Raw genomic sequence first — 27,920 nt, 5'->3', positions numbered from 1 at the left:
AAAGATTCCTTACAAATGGGGATTCCCGTTTCGCCTGCTAGTGAACAGACAAGGACTTCAATACTCACTTACAGACATAGATGATGCTCCTATGTTTCTAAAGCAAATGGGCCTCCGCTTACCACCGAACACGATTGCCCAAAGCACCTCTTCCCCCTTGGCCAGATCTCCACCACGGAAAATGCGCCACATATCTGTTTGGGCTAGAACCCCTATACGCAGCCTCACCTATCCTGATAGATCAGATGACATGGAGGCCTTACCTAGCTGATCTACCCTATACCTCTCTTTGTTAAAAATCCTAGACCTAGGAAAAAGAAAAAAAAAAGAAAGGAAACATTTCATTATTCCATCTATTCTATCTAGCAATACCGCTATAACCCACAAAGTTCTGTATTGATCCCTCATAAGTAAACTTAACCGAGTGCTGGATCCTGGGCTCTGGGAGGCTTCCCTTGGACCCCCACATGTACCTCCAGAGGGCTGTTTATGAGTCTATCTGGCCCCCACGAGGACCAGATACCCTCAGACAGTTCTCCTTTATGCAACCATTTTTGGTTGCCCTAATATGTTGCCACAATTTGAACAGTGGCCATTATACGACTAAAACTGTTTCAGTGATGTTTTGTTATTTGTTTATGTTCTATACATATTCCTTCATTATTCCTTGTTCATATGTATTCTTTCCTTCCCTCTTCTTTTACAACATCTATAAATTTTCTCAGGTGGTTGCCAATTCTGTATGGGATGAAATTCACTTATTAGATAATGGTTAATCTATATTCGCTGAATGCTAAAGGCCTTAATGTTCCACAGAAAAGAATGTCTCTTCTGAGAGATTTACGGAGATTGGATGCAGATCTGGTTCTCCTACAGGAGACTCATCTAACTGCCCAAGACTCTATACGTCTCCATAACAGATATTACCCAGATGCATACATGGCATCAGGACCCAAAAAACGTGCAGGAGTGGCAGTATTATGTAAAAAAGGTTTACCCCTTCAAGTAGACAAAACAATCTGTGATGATAAAGGGCACTACTTGATATTATTGGGATCCCTCGCGGGCAAGCCAATTACTTTGGCAAATGTATATGTCCCCAATACACAACAAATTTCTTTTCTGTCGTCTTTTCTTACTAAACTGCATAAACATGCTAAAGGTACTATAATCCTAGGAGGGGACTTCAACTTGGCCTTCTCCTCTACGAGAGACAGAAGTAAAGCACCCTCTATATCCTCCTTTAGTTCCCACGATCGCAATTCACGTAAATTCCGAAAATTGCTCCGAAAATTTGGACTAATAGACTTATGGAGAGTTGCCAATCCAACAGCAACAGACTACACCTTCTACTCACCACCCCATGCCTCCCATTCACGTATTGACTACTTCTTTGCTAAAGCACCGATCCTTCCCATTCTAACTGATTCCACTATACTCCCCACAGCCTGGTCTGATCATCAAGCGGTTACGTTAGAACTAAACTGGCTTTCCAACCCACACAAACCAATGTACTGGAGACTAAATGAATCCCTCCTAAGGGACAAGGCTCTGACACTGGATTGCTCAGAGGAGTTGCGCTCATTTTTTGAAACAAATATGGGCTACATCACATCATTCGGCCTAATCTGGGAAACACACAAAGCCTACATAAGGGGATTCTTCATAGCACAAGGCTCTAGGAAGAAACACAACACCTCCAAAAAACTAATAGAACTAAATACCTCTCTCACAAGAGCAATCTCTACCTATAAACAACAACCGACGCAAGAACATTTCTCAGTCATTCAACAACTTAAATTAGAAATACGCACTATCCAATTATCTCAATTGGAAAAGAGCCTAAAATGGAGTAGACAGTTGTTCTTTGAGAGAGGTAACAAACCACACACTATACTCGCCCGAAAGCTTAACCCACAAACTACTCAACAGCCAATTTATTCGATCAAAGATTCCCAAGGGACTGTCCACTATGATCCAACAAAAATAGCTAACATCTTCACCTCGTTTTATGAACATCTATATAACTTGCCAGATTTTTCCCACAACCCACAATATTCAGATAAAGTATCATCCTTCTTAGAACAACTTAGCCTCCCTAAGCTAACAGAAGAAGATCGATCCGCCCTAAACGCTCCTATAACCTCAATTGAAATACTAGAGGTCCTCAAAAAACTACCATCATCCAAATCTCCTGGACCAGATGGCTTACCATACTCGTACTACAAACACTTCCAATCAATTTTAACTCCATTATTAGTAACCCTGGCCAACAAAATCATGAATGGTGAACACTCCCCTAACTCTATCCTTAACTCACTGATTACGGTCATCCCTAAAGATGGCAAAGACCCCCAACTACCCCAGAGCTACCGTCCTATATCTTTGTTAAACTCTGACCTTAAAATTATTACAAAAGTAATAGCTAATCGCCTCAATCCTATACTGGTTAGACTCATAAACAACGACCAAGTGGGCTTTATAGTAGGCCGCCAAGCGGGAGATAATACCTGCAGAGCCATTGACCTAATATCTCTAATGGGTAGATCCGAAAGGACTTCCCTGCTCCTAAGTTTGGATGCAGAGAAGGCCTTTGATCGACTTCACTGGCCATTTCTATTTAAAGTCCTAGACCACCAAGGATTCACAGGATCTTTCATCAACTTAATTAGTTTCTTATATTCCACTCCGTCAGCTTCACTCAAACTTCCATTTGCCCCTACCGCTCCGTTCCAAATACACAATGGTACAAGACAAGGATGCCCCCTCTCCCCTCTCCTCTTTGCACTCAGCATAGAACCACTAGCCGCAGCCATTAGGCAAAATATCAACATAAAAGGGGTCACACAGGGCAAATACGAATTCAAAATATCCCTATTCGCGGACGACATCCTACTAACTATAATGGACCCACTCACATCCCTTCCAGTCCTACATGACATTATAAAACTATACGAATCATTATCGGGATTTAAATTAAACCAAGACAAAACCGAAGCCCTACCCATAAAAATTCCTACTGACCTTCTTATCTCCCTACAATCAAGCTACCCCTATAAATGGCAACATCAATCCATTAAATACTTAGGAATTCACCTCACCCCCCACTACAATACCCTATACAAATTTAACTTCCCATCCCTCATCCAGAGAATCCTTCAAGACCTTCACAAATGGACAGCTTACAAGATTTCCTGGTTAGGCCGAATTTATGCTTTGAAGATGAATGTTTTACCCAGTTTACTATATCTATTCGAAACCCTCCCAATTTCAGTTCCATCCTCTCAACTTAAGACCTTACAATCTGAATTCTCTAAATTTATCTGGAACCATAAAAGACCAAGAGTCCATAAAAATTTATTACTCTCACCCAGAGAACAAGGAGGTCTCGGGCTTCCACATATACGCTATTATTACTACGCTACACATTTAAGACAGCTGCCTGAGTGGTCTAGTTTAAGAGTCCAAACAAAATGGGGCCTCCTGGAAGCAACTAGTATTTTGCCAGTCTCATTAGCATCCTTAATATGGTCCCAACCACCACCAAAGCTTCCCCAACAACATATACTCCCAACAATTAAATTCACCAGGCAGATATGGCGTACTACAGTCGATATGGCCAAGTTGAGGTCCTCTCCCTCCCCTCTCCTACCGATATTGGGCAACCCTAGCTTCAAACCAGGCCTCTCTGAGTCCTTCATGACCACTTGGTATAAATTGGGCTACTTCAATTTGAACAACTGGGTTCACCCTCTTACAGGCAAAATTCTCACCAGATCACAACTGGAAGAAAAAACTTCTTTAACCCCACAAATAATTATGGGATATAACCAAATCACCCATTGTATACACTCAATTATGCGTAAACCCAACACCACTCTCTCCATCTCTCCATTTGAGCGACTGTGTCTACATGCGGGATCTCAGAGAGGCCTAATCTCACAAATCTATATGCTTCTCCTCACTAAATCGGGCTCCTGGGTTCCAAGTCACCCATACATGTCTAAATGGTCAACCTCCCTCTCCAAAACCATATCTATGGATGACTGGTATGAAATTTGGGAAAACGCTAAACATTCGTCATTATGTGTACAAATCAGAGAGAACATCTACAAAATTATCTTTCGCTGGTACCTTACACCAGAAGTTTTATCAAAAATTTATCCAGACACAACAGATTTATGTTGGAGAGGCTGTAATGACAAGGGCACATTGGAACATATTTTTTGGCTATGTCCCCTCCTCTCCCCCCTATGGAACAAGGTCCAAGAACTCATTACATCCGTCACTGGTATCACGGTTCCTCTTGATCCTCTACATATGGTATTAGGTAAACCAATGCCCGACATAAACAGACATGTAAATCGTCTAATTACACATATCCTAACAGCCACTAGACTAGCCATATCCTCAGCATGGAAAAATCTAGCTCCACCAGATATCTCCGAGGTGATCCTTAAAGTTAACTGGACCAGATCTATGGAACAACTTACGGCTTCACTAAGGGACCAAGAAAAGAATTTCCATAAAATATGGGATTCATGGCCCTACACCTCACCTGACTACCAGCCCCCATGAGCTATAGATTCTTAATTTCTATCATTAACGTAGGCCTGAGAAGATACTGTGACACCACATAGACATCTCTCTCACTACCCAATATAACATTGGGCCTTTACATACCCACCTATCCAAACTAATTGCATCCTTCAAAAAATTGGCTAACCACTGACACACCATATATCATAGGAGCTGAGAATACTACTCTATACCTTGCTTCTTCTTCTTCTCTCGACTATCCTTTCTTTCTATTTTTTTCAAACTAACCTAACCTTATCTATCTCCATATCGTTGTTGATTTAAACATAGTTCTTTACTTCTGTTGGTTTAAATTTATGCCGATGAAGCAAACCTGTAATTTCACTCCACTAAATGCTTCAATTCAACTTCTATAACAAGTATAATGGGTTATATTCCTTGGCTTTGTTGGTAGTTAATATGACTCAGGTCAAAAAAAACTCTAATCACTTGTTATTTACGACTTGAGCACTGCCAAACTGGACTCTATTAGAACTAATATATTCTTATGTTATTCTGTATGCTTAAAAATAAGTGACTTTGAATACTTCATATAATACCTTATCTCATAAGAACTTGCTCAATTTCAGACCATCTCTGCACATTACTTGTATGTTGAATACTGTAAACTGAAATTTATTTGAAATTTTGTGAACATTCTGATGTTAAAAACCAATAAAAACAGTATAACAAAAAAAAATACTTTAGCATGCGTACATGCAAAAAGGGCGTCGGGGAAAAAGGGCGCGGGGTGTAAACGATAAGCGGTAACAACGTTTATAAAAAATATTGCATTGTATTTCGTTTACAATAATGTTTTACAAAGTAAAAAACATTAAATAATGTGTAGGAGATCGCAAATTGTGAACACAATAATCTTATTAGTAAATATTACTAATGTTTTACTACAACTAAACCTAACCCTACTTTCACACAGAACCCTCCCTCTACCTATCCCTAACCCTTAGATCCCCCCTGGTGGTGCCTAACCCTAACCACCCCCCTGGTGGTGCCTAACCGTGAGACCCCCCTGGTGGTGCCTAACCCTAACCACCCCCCTGGTGGTGCCTAGCCCTAACCACCCCCCTGGTGGTGCCTAACCGTGAGACCCCCCCTGGTGGTGCCTAACCGTGAGACCCCCCTGGTGGTGCCTAACCCTAACCACCCTCCTGGTGGTGCCTAGCCCTAACCACCCCCCTGGTGGTGCCTAGCCCTAACCACCCCCCTGGTGGTGCCTAACCGTGAGACCCCCCTGGTGGTGCCTAACCGTGAGACCCCCCTGGTGGTGCCTAACTGTGAGACCCCCCTGGTGGTGCCTAACCCTAACCACCCCCCTGGTGGTGCCTAACCACCCCCCTGGTGGTGCCTAACCCTAACCACTCCCTGGTGGTGCCTAAGCCTAAGACCCCACTTAGTGATCGCTTTATTGTGTGGATAATAATGTTTTACAAATAGTGACTGTAAAAAATATGACGATTTACTTACTGATCGCTTTATTATGTGGATAATGGTTTTACAAACAGTAAGTGATAAAATTTTAAATAACGGTTTAGTTCAATACGTTAAGATACATTTAGTATATTTGTAAACGTGATTTGTCACGGGCACAGTTTGAAAATGTTAATCTCCGGCGCCCTTTTTTCCTCTTCAGCGCCCATCAAACAATCTGGTGCCGCTTTTTTTACTGCTTCCCTTTAGCACACCATCATCATATCCCATCTAGGACACCATCCTATTCTGTGGCCTACAGAAAGATGTCACTGCTGCCCTCCAGTCTCTTCTGATTTCTGTTGCAAGTCTTTCTTAGGTCTACTTGCCGCTTGTCTATTGCTGTCCCTCTTTGCCTAATCCTCCGCTGGATCCCAGTCCCCTACAGATTGCAGTTTCATTTGAACTGCATTGTCTAGGTGACTAGGATCCAGAGGAGGCTTAGGCAATGAGGGACAGAATTAGACCCTAGCCCTCAGTTTCTAAGCTCTCCATAGCTTTCCTCACTAATGCCGAGATGCCATTGCATCTACAGCCTTCACTCAGCACACAAGCGCTCTTATGTACCTCAGTAACCTCTTTGGTATATCACACCCAGGACTCCTCACACACCACCTCTGTCTTGTTTTTCAAGCTTCAAGCCTTGAATTCAGCGACCTGCTGAGTCTCAGGAGAGGACCATTCACAACATGTCTGAAGGGAGAAGGATTTTGGGGCTGCCATATTTATTTCCGTTTAAACAATATACATTGCCTGGCTGTCCTGCTCTTCCTCTGCCTCAATACTTTTAGGCCTAGATCATGAACATGCATGCAGATCAGCTGTACTGACTGAAGTCTGCCTAGATTAACTGCGTGCTTGTTTCAGGTGTGTGGTTCATATTGCAGCCATAGACATCAGCAGGATTGCCAGACAGCTATACCTTGGTTTAATATAGGGTCACTTTAAAGGGACTCCGAGCTCACGAAAAAAAGAAAAGTTGTACTCACCAGGGGCTTTCTCCAGCCCAGTGCTGGTCGGGAGGTCCCACGCCGGTGTCCTGGCTCCTCTCCTTCTCCCCGCTCCGGAATGGCTGACAGGCCGCAGCCCGGGCGACACTCGGCAGAGTGTCGGACTGCTCCTTCCGCGTATGACGCGGATTACGTCACACGCCGGCCGCCCCGCGTCATCACGGCGGCCGGTGTGAAAGTACTGCGCATGCGCGATTAAAGCGCGCAGTACTTTCACGCCGGCCGGCGTGATGACGCGAGGCGGCCGGCGTGTGACGTAATCCGCGTCATACGCGGAAGCTGCAGCCCGACACTCCACCGAGTGTCGCCCGGGCTGCGGCCTGTCAGCCATTCCGGAGCGGGGAGAAGGAGAGGAGCCAGGACGCCGGCGTGGGACCTCCCGACCAGCACTGGGCTGGAGAAAGCCCCTGGTGAGTACAACTTTCCTTTTTTTCGTGAGCTCGGAGTCCCTTTAAGGTCTGTGCCACATGATGCAACTGCTTTTTTTTTACCAACACGTTGTCTAATGAAAAAAACCCTTCAGTGTATCTATATCATAATGGCCTACTGTGCAAGTGGCAGAAGCCACTTCCCCTTTCCCCTCACCCCACACACACACTTTTTAAATTTTCCTTTTTGATTTTCTCTGCAAGAACATTAAAGGGGAACTGAAGTGAGAGGTATATGGAGGCTGCCATGTTTATTTCCTTTTAAGCAATACCAGTTGCCGGGCAGCCCTGCTGATCCTTTGCCTCTAATACTATTAGTCATAGCCCCTGAACAAGCATGCAGCAGATCTGGTGTTTCTGACAAAGTCAGATCTGACAAGACTAGCTGCATGCTTGTTTCCGGTGTTATTCAGATACTACTGCAGAGAAATAGACCAGCATGGCTGCCAGGCAACTGGTATTGATTAAAAGGAAATAAATATGACAGCCTCCGTATACCTCTTACTGCAGTTCCCCTTTAAAGGATACCCAAAGTGACATGTGACATGATGAGATAGACATGTGTATGTACAGTGCCTAGCACACAAATAACTAGGCTGTATTCCTTTTTTCCTTTCTCTGCCTGAAAGAGTTAAATATCAGGTATGTAAGTGGCTGACTCAGTCCTGACTCAGACAGGAAGTGACTACAGTGTGACCCTCACTGATAAGAAATTCCAACTATAAAACACTTTCCTAGCAGAAAATGGCTTCTGAGAGCAGGAAAGAGATAAAAAGGTGAACAGTTCATAGAGTTTAGCTCTGGCATACTTCAATGAATGTGTCATTGAGCAAAAACAATAAAACAGTAAATACTTCGAAGTTTTATTTAGTATAAACTAAATAAATTATTTAGGAGTGTCTTAAAAAGTCATTTTTAGGAGAAGGAAGATCGATACAATCGTTTATTTCATTCGTTTATTTTTGTAAATAACGGAACAAGAATAGGACATGATTGCAAGATGAAGCGGCCCATGTTTCCAATATATTATAAATAGCTGAATGATGGGTTTTTACACGTTGCTTGGATTGACTCTTCACTGGAAAGTGAAAAACTTCTATATTGTGTCTCTTGCACATTCATTTATTCACAAAGGTTTAAAAATAAAATTGGACTTGGGTTTAGTGTCAGCGTGGCAACAATAACACGCCTGACCTGGTTTTGTGTGTCGGGGGCTGCTGCACGGTCTGATCTGACGGGCTCGGAGGTGTGAGGCTCATTATGTCAGTCTTTCTGTTTCACATTTACACAGCAGTAAAATCTATAACTGGGGGAGAGGTGCGACAGGCTGTACTTATTGTACAGAAATGAAGTGGAGACATGAGGTGTGTTACATCAGCCCTGGGGAGACAGCTTTGCATGATAAAGTAATACACAAGTATGCCCCGATTTACGAACGACCCGCCGATACGAACGGCATGGTTTCCATGGGAACAAGTCAAAAAATTATTTTTTTAAATTGGACTTGTAATTTTTAAGAAAATCGATTTTAACCTCTTCACCCCAAAGCAGTTTTTACCCTAACGGACAAGATTTTCCCCTTTCAGTGCTCATCCCTTTCATTTGCCAATAGCTTAATCACTACTAATCACAATGACATGATCTATGTCTTGTTTTTTATCCACCAATTAGGCTTTTTGGGGTTGATATTTGTTTTCAGCAATGACTTTATTTTCTATGCATTTTAAATGGAAAAACCAGGAAAAAATAAAAAAATACACTATTTCTCCAATTGCATCCCCTATAGTTTTAATATAAACACTGCTACTGTACATAAAACCCACACATTGTATCTGCCCATTTGTCCTGGTTATTTATTTTTATTTATTTATTGTATTTATAAAGCGCCACCATATTACGCAGCGCTGGACATTAGTTTAGGTTACAGACATTATTTAGGGGTGACATACAGCAAAATGACAATACAGGAATACAAGAAAGACCAGATCATGCAGCACAGTATGAGTACCAGGTAATGCTTAGTCAGTCACTGGATGGAGCATGGAGATTAGGCAAGTTAGGTTCACTCAGATGCATAGCATGGGTTCACAGTAATAGAGGTGCATGATCAGGTAGGACACAAAAGAAGGAGGACCCTGCCCAAAGGCTTACAATCTAGAGGGAGAGGTAGGGACACGAGAGGTAGGGGACCAGAGTTCAGCTGTGGGTTTAGAGCAATTGTGAGAGGTAATAGGCCAGAGTGAAAAGGTGAGTTTTGAGGGTTTTCTTGAAGATGTTCAGGAGGGGGCTGCCCTAATGGGTGGAGGTAGGGAGTTCCATAGTGTTAGAGCAGCTCTTGAGAAGTCCTGGAGGCGTGCATGGGACTGGGTGATGCGGGGGGCGGTTAGGTGAAGTTCATTGGAAGAGCGGAGTGAGCAGCTAGGTGTGTACCTCTGAGTAAGATCGGAAATGTAGGTTGGACAGGTTTTGTGGACAGATTTGTAGGTCAGACACAGTATCTTGAATCTGATTCTGGACTGGATAGAAAGCCAGTGGTTATCACAAGATTTTAATGATGCCCCTAGTGCAAAGTATGGTGACAGTATATTGTTTGGAAATAAAGGTGTATTTTTTCTATGGAGTTTTTTTTCCCACGTAGCGGCAGCACTGTTTGACTTATAAAAACGTCCTGCAGCTTTTAAGAGGCTCTAGCAGGACGTTTTTAGAAGTCTGTTTGTCATTAAAGGGGAACTTCAGCCTAAACAAACATACTGTCATCAAGTTACATTAGTTATGTTAATTAGAATAGATAGGTAATATAATCTCTTACCCACCCTGTTTTAAAAGAACAGGCAAATGTTTGTGATTCATGGGGGCTGCCATCTTTGTCATGGGGGCAGCCATCTTTTTGGTTGAAAGGAGGTGACAAGGAGCAGGAGACACAATTCCAACTATCCTGTGTCCTGATTACCCCTCCCAGCTGCATACGCTAGGCTTCAAATGTCAAATTCAAAATGTAAAAAAAAAACCCAAACAGCAGAACGAGAACAACAAAATCAGAAATCCCATCATGCTTTGCACAGCATCAGGGGAAAAAAGCCCGGGCAGTTTTCTTCTGTGCAGCTAAAAATGAGGCTTGTATAAGAGAAACAGAAGTTCTGATGCTGTGAAACGGTTAAAGAAACACCAGGCCTTTTCAGTGCTGCCGAGTCGATTTTTAGTCCGGAGGTTCGCATTAAGTGGTTAAAAAATTCAAATGTCTTTTAAACTTGTATAAACAGGTATAGAGGGCAGAGATTCAGGTTAAGAACGAACCTTCTGTCCCTATCTCATTCATTAACCGGGGACTACCTGTACACATTGGTTATACACATGAAAGAATTATATTATTCAGTGCTTATAACAAGGCAGTGGGATGCGATGGCACAGTGAGAGGGCAGGGCTGTCCGACTGGCAGCGGCACTCGCTTCGCTGGACTATTTTTTACGGCAGCTCCCCCTCCCCTGGCAGGCCAGCCTCTTGTTTGTGCTTGGCCCCGCCCCCCAAAGCCAGGACATGGATGCTCTGCCCTCCTCCAGCCAAATACTCTGATGCGAGACACACCCACTGACCATGAAGTGGGACAGCACTGTGATAGGGGATGCAGAGGTTGTGACTGCACCAGGGGTACTGAACCTGAGGGACACACAGTCATTCACATCTATATGCACTTTGAAAAGTGGTGATCAGCAAAAGTAACAAACCATTCCTATTCTTCTGCTTACACCTCTCCCGTTCACAGTGCTTTTGCTTGGAAAATTAGTTTTGGTGGATGGCCTGTAACAGGGGTCAGGAACCTTTTTGGCTGAGAGCCATAAACGGCACATATTTTAAAATGTAATTCTTTGAGAGCCATACAATATGTTTCAAACTGGGGCAGTTTTAAGGGGTGTAACACCTGGAGGGGGGCATGGCAGAGTGGGATACACGCCAAAAGTCCCTGGGAAAATTCCGGATTTGACGCAGAGCAGGGTTATAATCCCTAGAGGCAGAAAGCACATTGCACTACTAAATTGGAGGCCTAAAGTGCTTGAAAACATCTTGTGTGTGTATATATGGATCAGGTAGTGTAAGTAGTGTACTGCTTCACACTGACAGACCAAACTCACTGTGTAACAAACAGCAGTTTGTGTAGTGATGGCCGTGCTGGACTGGTGCGCACGATGGCGAGAGTGCAGGTGATAGCGGCTTTCCAGCCCATATGGTCGGGCTGAGGTAGTTTAATGATAGGACAACAGTGACTGAGTGTCCAGCTGATCGAATTTGGTCTGTCCACAGTGAAGCAACAACTTTATTTTCTTGGGTGTGCCCCCCAACACACTCATATAGGTCATTGCTTCATTGTGATACGCATGCCCCTTCAACACGGCAAGGTAAGGATCACGAAGGGGAATTGACACTTGTTTTGTTGTTGCAGCCTTTTGTTTTCTTGTTGCAAGCAGAAAAATTAGGCAGGCATGTAGACGCACCAGAAATGTTTTATTGTTTTTTGTTAGCGGCCCTAAAAATTCAAGAATCCACCTGGAGTCCTGGACCCTGTTGGTGGTGGTGGAGAAGGCAGTCAAGCAGCCTGCAGGCAGAGATGCTGTGTGGGGACTGACTTAGTCTTCGGGCAGGCAGTCACACGACGTGCAGGCAGAGATGCTGTGTGTGGGGACTGACTTAGTCTTCAGGCGCCCAGTAGCCCTACGGGATCCATGCCTTATTCATTTTGATAAAGTTGAGGTACTGAGCACTTTGACCTAGGCGACTTCTCTTCTCACTGACAATGCCTCCAGCTGCGCTGAAGGTCATTCTGACAGGACGCTTGAAGCAGGGCAAGCTAGAAGTTGGATGGCAAATTGTGACAGCTCTGGCCACAGGTCAAGCCTGCGCACCCAGTAGTCCAGGGGTCCGGAGTGGGAGCCTGAGAAACGGCCGCCACACATCCAAGGAAGGACCCAATGTGCTGTATAAGTAATGTACCTGCCCTGACCGTGCTTTGCAGACCAGGCATCTGTGGTCAGATGGACCCTTGACCCAACGCTGTGTGCCAGAGATGACACCACTTACCTTTCAACATCACGGTACAGTTTGGGTATCGCCGCCTTAGAAAAATAATTGCTGCCTGGAATCTTCCACTGCGGTGTCCCAATCACCACAACTTTTCGGAAAGGCCTCAGTGTCCACGAGCTGGTATGGTAACAGCTGGCAAGCTAACAGTTCCGCCATGCCAGCTGTCAGACGCCAGGCAAGGGGTTGACTGGCAGACATTGGCTTCTTCTGCTCAAAGATTTCCTTAATGGACACCTGGCTGCTGTGGGAAGAGGAGCAGGAATGGCTACCACCACACATCCAAGGAATGCAGCAGGCACGGAGGAGGTAGTGATGAAAAATAACAATACAGGAGGACTCTTTCGAGGCCCTGCTGTATAGTGATAAGATGAATACACTTAAAATCCTTTAACGACAATCTGTTATGGAGGGCAAGTCTGCCACCCATTCAAGTGAAAGGTATGCACGGACTGCTAGGTATAATACAATGTGCAGTCACAGATGCAGTGAAAGGTATGCACTGACTGGACTAATACAGTGTGCAGTCACACAGGTGCAGTGAAAAGTATGCACTGACTGATGGTATAATACAATGTGCAGTCACACAGGTGCAGTGAAAAGGTATGCAGTGACTGCTGGTGGTATGATACAATGTGCAGTCGCACAGGTGTAGTGAAAGGTATGCACTGACTGCTGGTATGATACAATGTGCAGTCACACAGATGCAGTGAAAGGTACTGACTGCTGGTATAATACAATGTGCAGTTACACAGGTGCACTGAAAAGTTATGCAGTGACTGCTGGTGGTATGATACAATGTGCAGTCACACAGGTGCAGTGAAAGGTATGCACTGACTGCTGGTATAATATAATGTGCAGTCACAAAGGTGCAGTGAAAAATATGCACTGACTGCTGGTATAATACAATGTGCAGTCACACAGGTGCAGTAAAAGGTATGCACTGACTGCTGGTATAATACAATGTGCAGTCACACAGGTGCAGTGAAAGGTATGCACTGACTGCTGGTATAATAGAATGTCCAGTCACACAGGTGCAGTGAAAAGGTAAGCAGTGACTGCTGGTGGTATGATACAATGTGCAGTCACACAGGTGCAGCGAAAGATATGCACTGACTGCTGGTATAATACAATGTGCAGTCACACAGGTGCAGGGAAAGGTATGCACTGACTGCTGCTATAAAACAATGTGCAGTCACACAGGTGCACTGAAAAGGTATGCAGTGGCTGCTTGTGGTATGATACAATGTGACACAGGTGCACTGAAAAGGTATGCAGTGACTGCTGGTCATATGATACAATGTGCAGTCACACAGGTGCACTGAAAAGGTATGCAGTGACTGCTGGTGGTAAGATACAATGTGACACAGGTGCACTGAAAAGGTATGCAGTGACTGCTGGTGGTAGGATACAATGTGACACAGGTGCACTGAAAAGGTATGCAGTGTCTGCTGGTGGTATGATACAATGTGACACAGGTGCACTGAAAAGGTATGCAGTGACTGTTGGTGGTATGATACAATTAAGCAGTAAAGGTGTGCTGAATGTGCTGGGCCTGGCACAGTATAGCAATTAGCAATGTCAGTGGGCCACACACACACACAAAAAAAAAAAAAAACATCACAAGAAGATTAGCTCTCAAAAGAGCTGTTTTGGTGGTGCTTTTCAGCAACAAATATCAGCAAGGAACAAGCTAACAAGAGCCTAACTAAGCTTTCACTATCTCTGCAGCAACCTCTCTCCCTTCTCTCACTAATAGCAGCAGGCAGAGTGAGAAAATGGCAGTCGCTGCTGCCTTTTAAAAGGGGGGGGGGGGGTTCCAAGAGGGAGGGCAGCCCAATTGGCTGCCATGTGTCTGCTGACTGATGTAGAGGGTCAAAGTTTAGCCCACTGATTTAGTATAGGGGGCGGGTCGATCGCGCTAAAGGATCGTGTTTCAATGCGAACGCGCAAATAATTTTGCGTGCGAACCCTTCGGGCCATCTCTGGTCCTTACACACTAGTATAGTGTGAAATCTTCAGGATACACACTTTTATGTTAAAGAGACACTGAAGCGGAAAAAAAATTATGATATTATGATTTGTATGTGTAGTACAGCTAAGAAATAAAACATTAAGATCAGATACATCAGTCTAATTGTTTCCAGTACAGGAAGAGTTGAGAAACTCCAGTTGTCATCTCTATGCCAACAAGCCATTAAGCTCTCCGACTAAGTTAGTCGTGGAGAGGGCTGTTATCTGACTTTTATTATCTCAACTGTTCCTGGACTATTTACTTTTCCTCTGCCAGAGGAGAGGTCATTAGTTCACAGACTGCTCTGAAAGAATCATTTTGAATGCTGAGTGTTGTGTAATCTGCACATATTATAGAATAATGCAATGTTAGAAAAAACACTATATACCTGAAAATAAAAGTATGAGAATATTTTCTTTGCTGCTAATCTTCTAGTAATTATTCATAGTACACAACCAATTCATTATATCATTTTTTTATTTTTTTTTCGCTTCAGTGTCTCTTTAATTCTGGTTTCAGCATCAGTAATACTTCCTTTAGCTATACAGTATATTGCTTTTTATTAGTATGTAGCCCTACCAGTAATGTTTAGCTATGTGGAATTCTTCCAGAGCATTCCATACACTTTTTTTCTCCTGAGTTTTCTCTGAGAACATAATTTTTCTTCAGTTTAAAATAACAGCACGCTGCAACTGAGAAAGTACCAAAAGTAGGTGGAAAATTCAAAATTATTATTACCTTGCTTGTTGGTGTCCTTCAAGAGAAAACATAAATTGGATCCGGCCTCAGGTGTCATTTTCAATGGCTTTGAAACTCTCAAACTGGCGATCGCTGTCTCGTGGCTGGGAACATTTTATGCAGGCACAGAAGTACTGCACATGTGCAGAACGCTCCGGGCCACAGGAGCGTGCGCAGAGGCCGTCAACTTGGCTGGGTCAGCGGCTGCTACGGAGGGCACCCCGGGACACCAGCTTGTAGCGGAGCTGCAGCGAGGGGCGCATAGGCTTCTAGGGGCTGGAGGAAGCCCCTGGTAAGTAGATCAGATTTTTTTGAATATTCCCTGAAGTTTCCTTTACGTGCGTACACAGCCATATGCTGTACTTGTACACATGCTGGATTTTTGGCCCAGGCCTGTCTAGCTGCATGCGCACAAATCTTTTATCATTAGGAAACCTACCGAATAACAGATACACCCGGCCCTAAATAGTCATTGCTAAAATAATGTATAACAAAGGGTACACAAAATCAGATACTTATTAAGAGAGCGAAGGCTCAGGATCCTATTGAGGTTCCCCCTCTAGTCTGCTGTCCAGGGGCGTAGGGGCCACGGTAGCAGCAGTCGCCTGTGCGATCGGGCCCGGGTACCTGAGGTGCCAGCTCGTCCTCCTCGCCTGCTGCCGCTGAGGGAGTCAGATACTCGCTTCTCTTCGATCCATGCACTGCAGCTACAATCTTTTTCCTGTTCTTGTGTTCCATATCACAGTAAGAGCGCCCTCTAGGGGTTGCTCTTACTGTGAGATGGAACACAAGAACAGGAAGAAGATTGTAGCTGCAGTGCAGCAGCGTGGCAAGTGAGTATCTGATGACTGCTGAGCAGCTGCTGGTCCTGCTGCTGCATCCCCCCTCCACCTGGCTATCTATACTGAGGTACCTATTCCTGACTATCTATACTGAGGCACCTATCCCTGGCTATCTATACTGAGGCACCTATCCCTGGCTATCTATACTGAGGCACCTATCCCTGGCTATCTATACTGAGGCACCTATCCCTGGCTATCTATACTGAGGCACCTATCCCTGGCTATCTATACTGAGGCACCTATCCCTGGCTATCTATACTGAGGCACCTATCCCTGGCTATCTATACTGAGGCACCTATCCCTGGCTATCTATACTGAGGCACCTATCCCTGGCTATCTATACTGAGGCACCTATCCCTGGCTATCTATACTGAGGCACCTATCCCTGGCTATCTATACTGAGGCACCTATCCCTGGCTGTCTATACTGAGGCACCTATCCCTGGCTATCTACACTGAGGCACCTATCCCTGGCTGTCTATACTGAGGCATCCCTGGCTATCTATACTGAGGCACCTATCCCTGGCTATCTATACTGAGGCATCTATCCCTGGCTATCTATACTGAGGCATCTAATCCTCCTGGCTATCTATACTGGGGCACCTATCCCTGGCTATCTATACTGAGGCACCTATCCTTGGCTGTCTATACTGAGGCACCTATCCCTGGCTGTCCATACTGAGGCATATAATCCTGGCTATCTATACTGAGGTACCTATTCCTGGCTACCTATATGAGAGGCACCTACTGGCTATTCAATGTAGAATGGGGTCAAATTTCGACATCGGGGCCCCGAGGTTTGTAGCTACGCCACTGCTGCTGTCCCCAGTCACTGAGCAGGCTCACAAGGTTACAGCGTGGCCATTAATGCGGAAGTGAAGCTGCGCTGCCCCGATTCGGAGGGGGGCCGTGCTCTGCAACGGGGGGGCTGTCGAGTTCTAACTGTTCCCAGAATAAAATGGCATAAAACCAATCCCCAGCACAGTGTTCCATGTATGCATGCCCCTCAGCTCCCCCTGGGTTACTTGCAGGCAAAGTGCAGGCAAGGTGAAGAGGCTGTAGCATTGATTTTTAGATAAACATTTTACAGCTGTATTCCAGCAAATTACCTTTTTAGATGAAGCAGAATGAGTTCTATGCCTTGTGGGATTACTCTTTGTAGCTTGTTCTTCCTTGCACAGGTGCAGATTTCATTACAGGGTGACACTGAAGCTATAAAAAACAAAAACAAAAAAACAACTTAAGATATAATGAATTGTATGTGTAGTACGGATAATTCATAGAACATTAGCAGCAAAGAAAAGAGTCTTGTATTTTTATTTTCAGTTATACATTTTTTTTTTATAACAGTGCATCATTCTCTAATATTTGCCGTTTACAAACTACAGTCTATTTTAAACTGAGAAACTGAGCAGAGCTAATGACCCTTTGGACCACTCTGCAGTAAAACCTTATCTAAAGTCGTCTTTCACAGTTTATTTGATGTAGAAGTGCTTCAGAAAACAGGACTGTGTTTGACCCAAGTTAGGTTGGAGAGCTCAGAAAGCTCTTTTGCATAGATAACAACTGAAGTTTCCAAACTCTTCCTGTACTGGAAACAATACGAGACTCATGACAGACAAACAAAAATGACAGCACTCACAGGCTGCTGCAACTGGCTTATAAACCATCAAGGGGCGTGTACAGACCCCCAGGGGCTAAATACACGCCTTGAATCCAAATCAGATGCAAAATTATGCAAATTAAGTGCAAATTTATGTGCTAGTCCCTAATCTAAAATTTGAATGCAGATTGGATGCAGGCTACCACAAGTATACTTAGAACATTTTACATAGAGAAGAGGGTGTAGGCAGCGCTTCCAAATATCCAAATACAGAAGGCTGCACCTGAGTTGATTTAGCTGCAACGAAGTGCAGAGCTCCAATGGACAATATTACACAACATGCATTCAAACAGGTACAGCAATGGAGGGCGTTCGCTTCAGCAAATAATGTGTGCACAAATCATTCCTACTAGACTTCCCCATGGCGGTGCCTACACGCTCTTCTCTATGTAAATATGAGACTCATATCTTTGCCACTAATGTTCTATGTCTTAGCTGTACTACACATACAATTTATCATCTCATAAGTTTATTTTCACTGCAGATTTCCTTTTATGAGGAATTTGATATTTGCATGTTTGTGTTGGAAACTGTGAGCCCACTAACACTCCCAGCCTGTCAGTTCTGCCGTCACATTTCCCCATGTGCGTGACATGTAGAGCAGCATCTGATAGCACGCTAGTAATGATTGTTATTCTCGCACCTCCGGCTGCTGTGCAGGCAATTGTCAAATTGACACTTTTCAAAACACTGATTCCGATAAAACTGAGAGCTGTTCTGCTGTTCTCATCACTTTCCTATCATAAGTAAACTCTCGTGAGAAAGCAGCCCTCATTCACACAGTGATTCATACGAACCAGTTTGTCATGTCAAGGAATGCTCACGTTTCATCAGATGAGAACGTTGGGTGATGCCTCATGCCATGTGATAACCACGATGTACACAGTCTGCAGAGAGTGCATAGTAACCAAAGGCTGCAGTTGGATATTCATTAAAGCAAACCTAAAGCAAGAAAAAAAAAAAGCATGATATAATGAATTTTGTGTGTAGTACGGATAATGAATAGAACATTAGCAGCAAAGAAAAGAACCTTGTCTTTTATTTTCGGTTACATACTGTATATTTAAGAAAAATAATAATATTGCATCATTCTGTCACAGTTGCAGTTTTAAAAGCGCACACTGTCTTTTAAACTGTAAAGCAAAACAGAAATTCCACTTGCCTGCAGTAAAACCGTATCTCAATGCCTCTCACTGTTTCTTTGCTGTTTAAATGCTTCAGAAAACAGGACCCAGTGGGTCGGAGAGCTCAGAGAAGCTCTTTTGCATAGATAACAACTAAAGTTTATTAACTCTTTCTGTACTGGAAAACAAGGACACTTTTCTTTGCTACTAATGCTCTACACTCATCTAAAGGATTATTAGGAAGACCATACTAATACGGTGTTTGACCCCCTTTCGCCTTCAGAACTGCCTTAATTCTACGTGGCATTGATTCAACAAGGTGCTGAAAGCATTCTTTAGAAATGTTGGCCCATATTGATAGGATAGCATCTTGCAGTTGATGGAGATTTGTGGGATGCACATTCAGGGCACGAAGCTCCCGTTCCATCACATCCCAATGATGCTCTATTGGGTTGAGATCTGGTGACTGTGGGGGCCATTTTAGTACTGTGAACTCATTGTCATGTTCAAGAAACCAATTTGAAATGATTCAAGCTGTGTGACATGGTGCCTTATCCTGCTGGAAGTAGCCATCAGAGGATGGGTACATGGTGGTCATGAAGGGATGGACTTGGTCAGAAACAATGCTCAGGTAGCCCGTGGCATTAAAACGATGCCCAATTGGCAACCATTACACCACCACCACCACCCGCCTGCACAGTCCATGTTCTCATTCTGTTTATGCCAAATTCTGACTATCGAGACTCATTAGACCAGGCAACATTTTTTCAGTCTTCAACTGTCCAATTTTGGCGAGCTCGTGCAAATTGTAGCCTTTTTTTCCTATTTGTAGTGGAGATGAGTGGTACCCGGTGCTGTCTTCTGCTGTTGTAGCCCATCCGCCTCAAGGTTGTTCGGGTTATGGCTTCACAAATGCTTTGCTGCATACCTCGGTTGTAACGAGTGGTTATTTCAGTCAACGTTGCTCTTCTATCAGCTTGAATCAGCCAGTCCATTCTCCTCTGACCTCTAGCATCAACAAGGCATTTTTGCCCACAGGACGGCCACATTCTGGATGTTTTTCCCTTTTCACACCATTCTTTGTAAAGCCTAGAAATGGTTGTGCGTGAAAATCCCAGTAACTAAGCAGATTGTGAAATACTCAGACCGGCCCGTCTGGCACCAACAACCATGCTGCGCTCAAAATTGCTTAAATCACCTTTCTATCCCATTCTGACATTCAGTTTGGAGTTCAGGAGATTGTCTTGACCCGAACCACACCCCTAAATGCATTGAAGCAACTGCCATGTGATTGGTTGATTAGATAACTGCATTAATGAGAAATTGAACAGATGTTCCTGAGTGTATTTCTTAGCTGTACTACATAAACAATGTATTATCTCATAAGTTTGTTTCTGCTTTAAACATCCTCGTATAATGTGACTTGTGTAAAAATATGGCATGTGTGCTGATGTTATCACTAAGTTATACATTTTAGTTTATACTAACTATGTCTTGCTCTGTGTGTCTTCTGTTTCCCAGGAGAAAAGAGACAGTGTTTTGAAGTACCGTACAACAATTTCTTGTATGATAAGGATCACGATGTGATGCCTCCTCGCATGGTGGAGCACAACACAGGGAGCCCAGTGGCCTACCTAACTCAGGGGGTTCTGCGCCCGCTGGTTCACACTCCACCTACCCCTACTGCCGAAATGGTGCCGGTTATCAGCAGTCTCTACCCACTGGCACTCACACGTGTTGATATGCCGAATGGACATTTACCGCCCCAGCCAATCAAGGAAAAGAAACCTGTACCGGAGAGAGGCCTGTCCCCTGGAGCAAATGCTCACGACTCTACAGACACAGACAGCAGCCATGAAGAGAGGCCACCTTATCCTTATAATCTAAATGTTGGCCCGGTACGGACAAATAGCGTACTTCAGCCCCCCAAGGAACACACCCGGGCCTTTGATGTCATTAAACACCCGAGCTTATCACAGCGTGATCTTCTGCAGATGTTAAGTAAGGATGGGTGTCCATTGGGGCTGTACCGATGTGATCACTGTTACGTTATTTTTCTGGATTACGTCATGTTTACTATCCACATGGGATGCCACGGATTCCGAGATCCCTTTGAATGCAACATGTGTGGGCATCGTAGCCAGGACCGCTATGAATTCTCCTCTCACATCGCCCGCGGGGAACATCGGCTTTGAATGAATTAGCCACCAAGTCAACATTACCCAAAAAGCCTTTTGATGGACACACTGGACTTCACTGGCCAGACCTACTGTGACTTGTACTGTCATGCACGGCAATCTTTCTACTGTACGGAAATTGATCCAGATGTGTATGTTAAGCATTGTTGTAATTATGGCAACGTTTTCCAGGCTTTTGTATAAATATTTAAAGAGCTGCTCCTCTCGGACAGCAGAGTAGATGTGTGTCAAGTTATGTCCATGTTCATCCATCCATTCTTGATGTATGATAAGGCAACATGGCATAAGGAGAGTGGTAATGCTGCTCTTTCACTTATATTTTGCATACTAGTGAACATCGACACCTGTATGTTGATATCGCCTTGATTTCAGTCCTCATTTAAGTCTTACCCCTTCTCCGCCCATTGGCTTTCAGAGAAGACAAGTAGTCTGTAAGCCTGATTATACCCGCCTACTGTGAAGCTAGATTTCAGTTAATTCTCTAGTGTAGTGGAATATTTTTTTGTGTGCTTTTTTAGGTATATGTGAGTGGGAGGCGTTTACGTGTATATATTTGCTCTTTAAATTGTTGTTGTGTTGTTGTTGTGTTTATGTCTTTCTCCAACTGTTTCCAGCAGCAGTAGAAAGCGACAAAGTTCCTGCCATTGACTCCTTCAGCTGGGCTGCTACAGGTCACTTAGCCACACTATTAAAAGGGGGTGAAAATTTGTGCACTCTGATTAGTAATCTATCAAATACTCCACAGGTGTTGGTGATATCAACCAACCAATGACATAAAAGCAGAACCCCGGGTCATTTGTCATAACTGTTCAAAGAAGATATAGACTCACCTGATCTCTGGCAAAAGAAGGGCTCTCTGTCTCTCCTCCAGCATATTTGGATGTAATATTGTCACTTATCCAGCCACTGGCCAGCTGTAGACCGAAATGCATCTTAATGGAGCAGAGTGGTCTCTGTACACGCAGATAGGCACCTAGTATAACAAGTTAGAACTTTTTACTGAAGAAAAACATGCAGTGATAAATAATACAGCACCATCAGGAAATGCAACTTGCTTAGAACAGAGAGGAGTACAGAGTGAATGCTGGAAATCACAATACCATAGAGATCATTGCACCATTATACAGACAGTGACATCTTGTGGTTGCTTTACTGTACTGCAGTTTAGGCAATTCTGTTGATACTGCCAACACACCTGGTACCTCAGTTAAAGCCACTGTCCTCAAGCCAACTGTTACTTTACAAATAGCTCCCATAAGATAAAAACATAAAACTGTTGTCTGTGAATTCCCTTACTGGCAACCACTCCTACTACAAGGAGACCCACAAAGCTGCAACTAGGATTGGGAGCACTAAAACGGGTAACTCCAGCAGTAACTGCTAAACTTGGGAGCGGATCAGAGATGAAAAACTAACTATAACAAGTAACTTGTCTATATATCTTATCTAAAGTTTAGATAGTTTACACAGCATAAACAGCTTCAACAGTTTATGATTATTTATTCCTGTGATACAATAAGGGCAGCCATGTTCTGATTGTTACATTGTTACAGGCTGAGGGCTGGAGATGCCATCAGCTTGCCTGTGTGTAAATTCAGTCCCCTCTCCTCCTCCCCTCTGCCTCTGAAATCAATGGCTAGTAACCTCCTCCTGCCCAGACTGAGCTCCCATAAGCCCTTGCTACAGTGCCTAGGCACAAAATGAGCTGTGGGCGAGGCTTTTTTAGTTTATAGAGGAGTATTGAAACAAAACAAAAAAAGTATTTGGCTTGAGGAATGCCTTATAAACTATATGAAAGGAACACAATTATGCAAGGAGTAAAGGTTCATCTCGGATCCACTTTAAGAAATAAGTCGTAAATGCAGCCTCAATCTTTATGACCCTATTACCCAAGTTTGCCAGGCTTGTTGAAAGTGACCCTAGTAACAAGGTTTCCCTAAATTGACTCTGTAATGGAGTCACTGTTATATAGCTGAAGCCCCATCTACACCATACAGGTTTTTGTCGGATTCAATTCGATTCATTGATTCGATTCAATCCGACAAGTCCGATCGGGATCTGATTCAATTTGGCAAAACAATGGCAAATTGAATCGAATCCCGATCGGACATGTGGGATTGAATCGAATTGAATCGAACAAAAAATGGTGTAGATGGGGCTTTAAAACCTTAGTACCTCTGTAGCACTAGCTGCTGTCACAAGCCGGGCTCTATTCTGTTGTTTGAGTACCCTTAAGCCTAATACACACATCCATTTTTGATTGGTAAAATTGACTAATCATTGACCAATTCAATGTAGTATGAGAGCGCACCTACACAATCTGTGCATAGTACTGTATTCAAAATTTGTTGACCATCCTACTACATGGAGGTGGTAAAACCGTTCAGCGATTGGCCAGTCAAATTGGATATGTATATGCACCCTTAAAGCGGAATATAACCCTGCATTTCAACTTTGCTCTAAAACATTATTTACAGCATATTATATGCAACCAGCATTTTTTTTACTAGACCAGCATTGGAAGGGTTAAACACAGAGGTTTAAAGTTCTGTGGAGAGATATGCAGAAGTTGAGATAGATACATTTAACTACATAGAATGTAACAAGTGATAAATGTTACACACTCTTTGGCTGTCCTCCAGCTCCTTCTCAGTCAGAGAGAGTGAGTCACATTCCACACTTAGATACATTTATGTAAACAAAATGTATCTATGTTAGCTTCAAATGCGTCTGCAGTTCTCTCCAGGACCTTTAAAGCCCTGTGTAACCCTTCCAATGCTGGTCTAGTAAAAAAAAAATGCTGGTTGCATATAATATACTGTAAATAATGTTTTAGAGCAAAGTTGAAATGCAGGGTTATATTCCGCTTTAAGCCTGGTACACGCTTTAAATTATGATTGGCCATAAAATACTATGAGCAGATTGTGTAGGTAAACCTTCATACTACATGGAGGTGGTAAAATTGGTCAGTGACGGGTCAGTCATAATTGAAAGCATGTATCAGGTATAAGAAGCTGCCTACTAACACTCAATACAATCTCTACCAGGCCTCAGTAATGGCGCAGTGTTGCAGTGGACAGGCTTGATGTCCCCAGGAGGTGTCATGAACAGCATTGGAATCATGTAGGGCAGGTGGAGGCACAGTGTTAGGGGGCTAGCTGGGGGTAGGCACAGTGTTAGGGAGCTGGCTGGGTGGAGACACAGTGAAAGGGGGCTGGCTGGGGGAGGCACAGTGGAAGGGGCTGGCTGGGTGAAAGCACAGTGGAAGGGTGCTGACTGGGGGGAGGCACAGCAGAAGGGGGCTTGCTGGGTGGAGGCACAGCGGAAGGGGGCTGACTGGGGGAGGCACAGTGTGAGGGGGCTAGCTGGAGGGAGGCACAGTGGAAGGGGGCTGGCTGGGGGAGGCACAGTGGAAGGGGGCTGGCTGGGGGAGACACAGCGGAAGAGGGCTGGCTGGGGGAGGCACAGTGTGAGGGGGCTTGCTGGAGGGAGGCACAGTGGAAGGGGGCTGGCTGGGGGAGGCACAGTGGAAGGGGGCTGGCTGGGGGAGCCAGAGTGGAAGGGGGCTGGCTGGGGGAGGCACAGCGGAAGAGGGCTGGCTGGGGGGAGGCACAGTATGAGGGGGCTGGCTGGGGGAGGCACAGTGGAAGGGGGCTGGCTGGGGGAGGCACAGTGGAAGGGGGCTGGCTGGGGGGAGGGACAGTATGAGGGGGCTGGCTGGGGGAGGCACAGTGGAAGGGGGCTGGCTGGGGGAGGCACAGTGGAAGGGGGCTGGCTGGGGGGAGGCACAGTATGAGGGGGCTGGCTTGGGGAGGCACAGTGGAAGGGGGCTGGCTGGGGGAGGCACAGTGGAAGGGGGCTGGCTGGGGGGAGGCAAAGTGGGAGGGGGCTGACTGGGGGAGGCACAGTGGGAGGGGGCTGGCTGGGGGGAGGCACAGTGGAAGAGGGCTGGCTGGGGGGATGCACAGTGGAAGGGGGCTGGCTGGGGGAGGCACAGTGGAAGAGGCCGGCTGGGGGGAGGCACTGTGGAAGGGGGCTGGCTGGGGGAGACACAGTGGAAGGGGGCTGGCTGGGGGAGGAACTGTGAAAGGGGGTTGGCTGGGGGAGGCAGTGGAAGAGGCTGGCTGGAGGAGGCACAGTGGAAGGGGGCTGGCTGGGGGGAGGCACAGTGTGAGGGGGCTGGCTGGGGGGAGGCACAGTGGAAGGGGACTGGCTGGGGGGAGGCACAGCGGAAGGGGACTGGCTGAGGGGAGGCAAAGTGGAAGGGGGCTGGCTAGGGGGAGGCACGGTGGAAGGGAGCTGGCTGGGGGAGGCACAGTGTGAGGGGGCTGGCTGGGGGGAGGCACAGTGGAAGGGGACTGGCTGGGGGGAGGCACAGCGGAAGGGGGCTGGCTAGGGGGAGGCACAGCGGAAGAGGCTGGCTGGGGGAGGCACAGTGGAAGGGAGCTGGCTGGGGGAGGCACAGTGGAATGGAGCTGACTGGGTTACTGGACCAAGATTTCCAGACATACGCTGGGACTCGCTGATCCACAGCAGAGGCTGGTGAGCTGAGAAATCTGCACAGTACACACCACTGCCACCAACTGTTTCTATGCAAACCTTCACAGGGTTTCTTCAAGATTAGTAAGTGGAGACATATGCAAATGCAGAGCCTCTATATTTAACAATTTTATTCACCTTCCATAGAACTGTTTTAGGTTTTTTAACCTAACCTTACCACTGCAAATGTAACATAAGGAATAATATAATGTATAATAATATAGATACATTTTTTTATAATCTCCTTTAAAAATGTAACTATTTCTGCACGAGTGTTGTTGATTCAGAATACCATTATTATTTACCATTAATATATTTGTACCATTATTTCTTTAGAGAAGCACTTTTATGCACCCTGGGGACTCTCTATGCCGGGAACACTTTTCAATAAAGTGCAAGTTCACTTTTAGCAGCAGTACAAAGTTTGTATCTCTGTTTAGCAGAGAGAGACTTGCACTGTAGAAAGTTGGGAACAATACACACTGTCAGCCTGTGAGTGAGTGTACGGTGGCCCCAATGCATGGCTGACAGATCCAAAGTGACCCGGATCACTTCAAGTCTATGGTTCTCATACTCACACACCACCTCAACCCCAGCACACACGCTCGCTCCCTTGTCCCTCTCCTCTGCCCCTCATTGCCACAGAATGCATCACTAGCCTGTAGACAAGCGGCGCATCTGTAAAGCACTCAAAGTGCCACTTGATGGGTCTAATTATGATCTTTGCAGGTGACCGTAACTGTGTGCATACACCATTATTTATAGTAGCCCCCCTTTTGGGGATCCTCAGGATGCACATTTTTTTGAAAAAGCCAAAGAGACTTGCTGTTAGGCCAAGCACCTTTTTATATTTTATATTAAAGAGTAGAGTACCAGTAATTTTTTTTTAAAAAAGGGCCCCTATTGGGTGTGCTCACGCCAGAAGGGAGAAGCCTCTGGACCCTAAAGATGCTTCCTGTCTTCCTCTGTCCCAGTGCTGGGAACCCCCAAAATCCAGCTTGTTGGCACCCAGACCAGTAGCACAGACCCGATCAGGCTCGGCTGTTTTCACAAGAGCCCAAGTGGGATGGAGCTAAAGCATGCGCAGGGAGGCCACACTTTGGTGGGTCCAAGAGCAAGAGGATTGAGAAGGACGGGGGAAGCCACTTAAGGTTCACTATCGCGATGATCAGCTCTTCCAAATCATGTGATCAATTTGATCAGGTTATTGGTTTGTACCTCTGCGATTGGCTTCTGCTTCCAGGAAACATCCAAATAAAAAATATAAGTCAGCTTCAAAAGAGCAACTTCCGCAATTCTAATAAAATTGTTGGTTATCTAATGCTAGGTACACACAACACAATTTTCTTGCAGGTTAAAGCGGAATATAACCCTACATTTCAACTTTGCTCTAAAACATTATTTACAGCATATTATATGCAACCAGCATTTTTTTTTTACTAGTCCAGCATTGGAAGGGTTACAGAGGTTTAAAGTTCCGTGGAGAGATATGCAGACACATCCGAAGTTCAGATAGATACATTTAACTAAATAGAATGTAACAAGTGAGAAATGTTACACACTCTTTGGCTGTCCTCCAGCTCCTGCACAGTCAGAGAGAGTGAGTCACATTCCACACTTAGATACATTTAACCACCCTGGCGTTCTATTAAGATCGCCAGGGCGGCTGCATGAGGGTTTTTTTTAAATTAAAAAAAAACTATTTCATGCAGCCAACTGAAAGTTGGCTGCATGAAAGCCCACTAGAGGGCGCTCCGGAGGCATTCTTCTGATTGCCTCCGGCGGCCAAAAGTAACACGGAAGGCCGCAATGAGCAGCCTTCCGTGTTTGGCTTCTCCTGTTGCCATGGCGACGAGCGGAGTGACGTCAGCCGACGTCCTGACGTCAGCTGCCTCCGATCCAGCCCTTAGCGTTGGCCGGAACTATTTGTTCCGGCTGCGCAGGGCTCAGGCGGCTGGGGGGACCCTCTTTCGCCGCTGCTCGCGGCGGCGATCAGGCAGCACACGCGGCTGGCAAAGTGCCGGCTGCGTGTGCTGCTCTCTATTTCATCCAAATCGGCCAAGCAGGGCCTGAGCGGCACCCTCTGGCGGTAATGGACGAGCTGAGCTCGTCCATACCGCTAAGGTGGTTAAGTAAACAAAATGTATCTTTGTAAGCTTCGGATGCGTCTACATTTCTCTCCAGGAACTTTAAACCTCTGTGTGTAACCCTTCCAATGCTGGTCTAGTA

General features: G+C 45.0%; 1 protein-coding gene across 3 annotated transcripts in view; it reads left to right on the top strand.

Annotated features, from left to right (window-relative positions):
- IKZF3 (IKAROS family zinc finger 3) overlaps positions 1–23,578 on the top strand; it is a 186,655-nt gene extending 163,077 nt beyond the window's left edge. For all 3 annotated transcript variants that reach the window (XM_068264161.1, XM_068264160.1, XM_068264162.1), the window contains exon 8: positions 20,476–23,578. In XM_068264161.1, the coding sequence (XP_068120262.1) occupies positions 20,476–21,149 (674 nt within the window). In that variant the 3' untranslated portion in view covers positions 21,150–23,578. The remainder of the gene's footprint in view (positions 1–20,475) is intronic.
- The last annotated feature ends 4,342 nt before the right edge of the window (positions 23,579–27,920 follow it).

The sequence above is a fragment of the Hyperolius riggenbachi genome, chromosome 12 (genome assembly GCF_040937935.1).
Source record: "Hyperolius riggenbachi isolate aHypRig1 chromosome 12, aHypRig1.pri, whole genome shotgun sequence".
In the NCBI taxonomy this organism is placed as follows: Eukaryota; Metazoa; Chordata; class Amphibia; order Anura; family Hyperoliidae; genus Hyperolius; species Hyperolius riggenbachi.
This window is presented reverse-complemented; position numbering and strand designations above follow the sequence as displayed.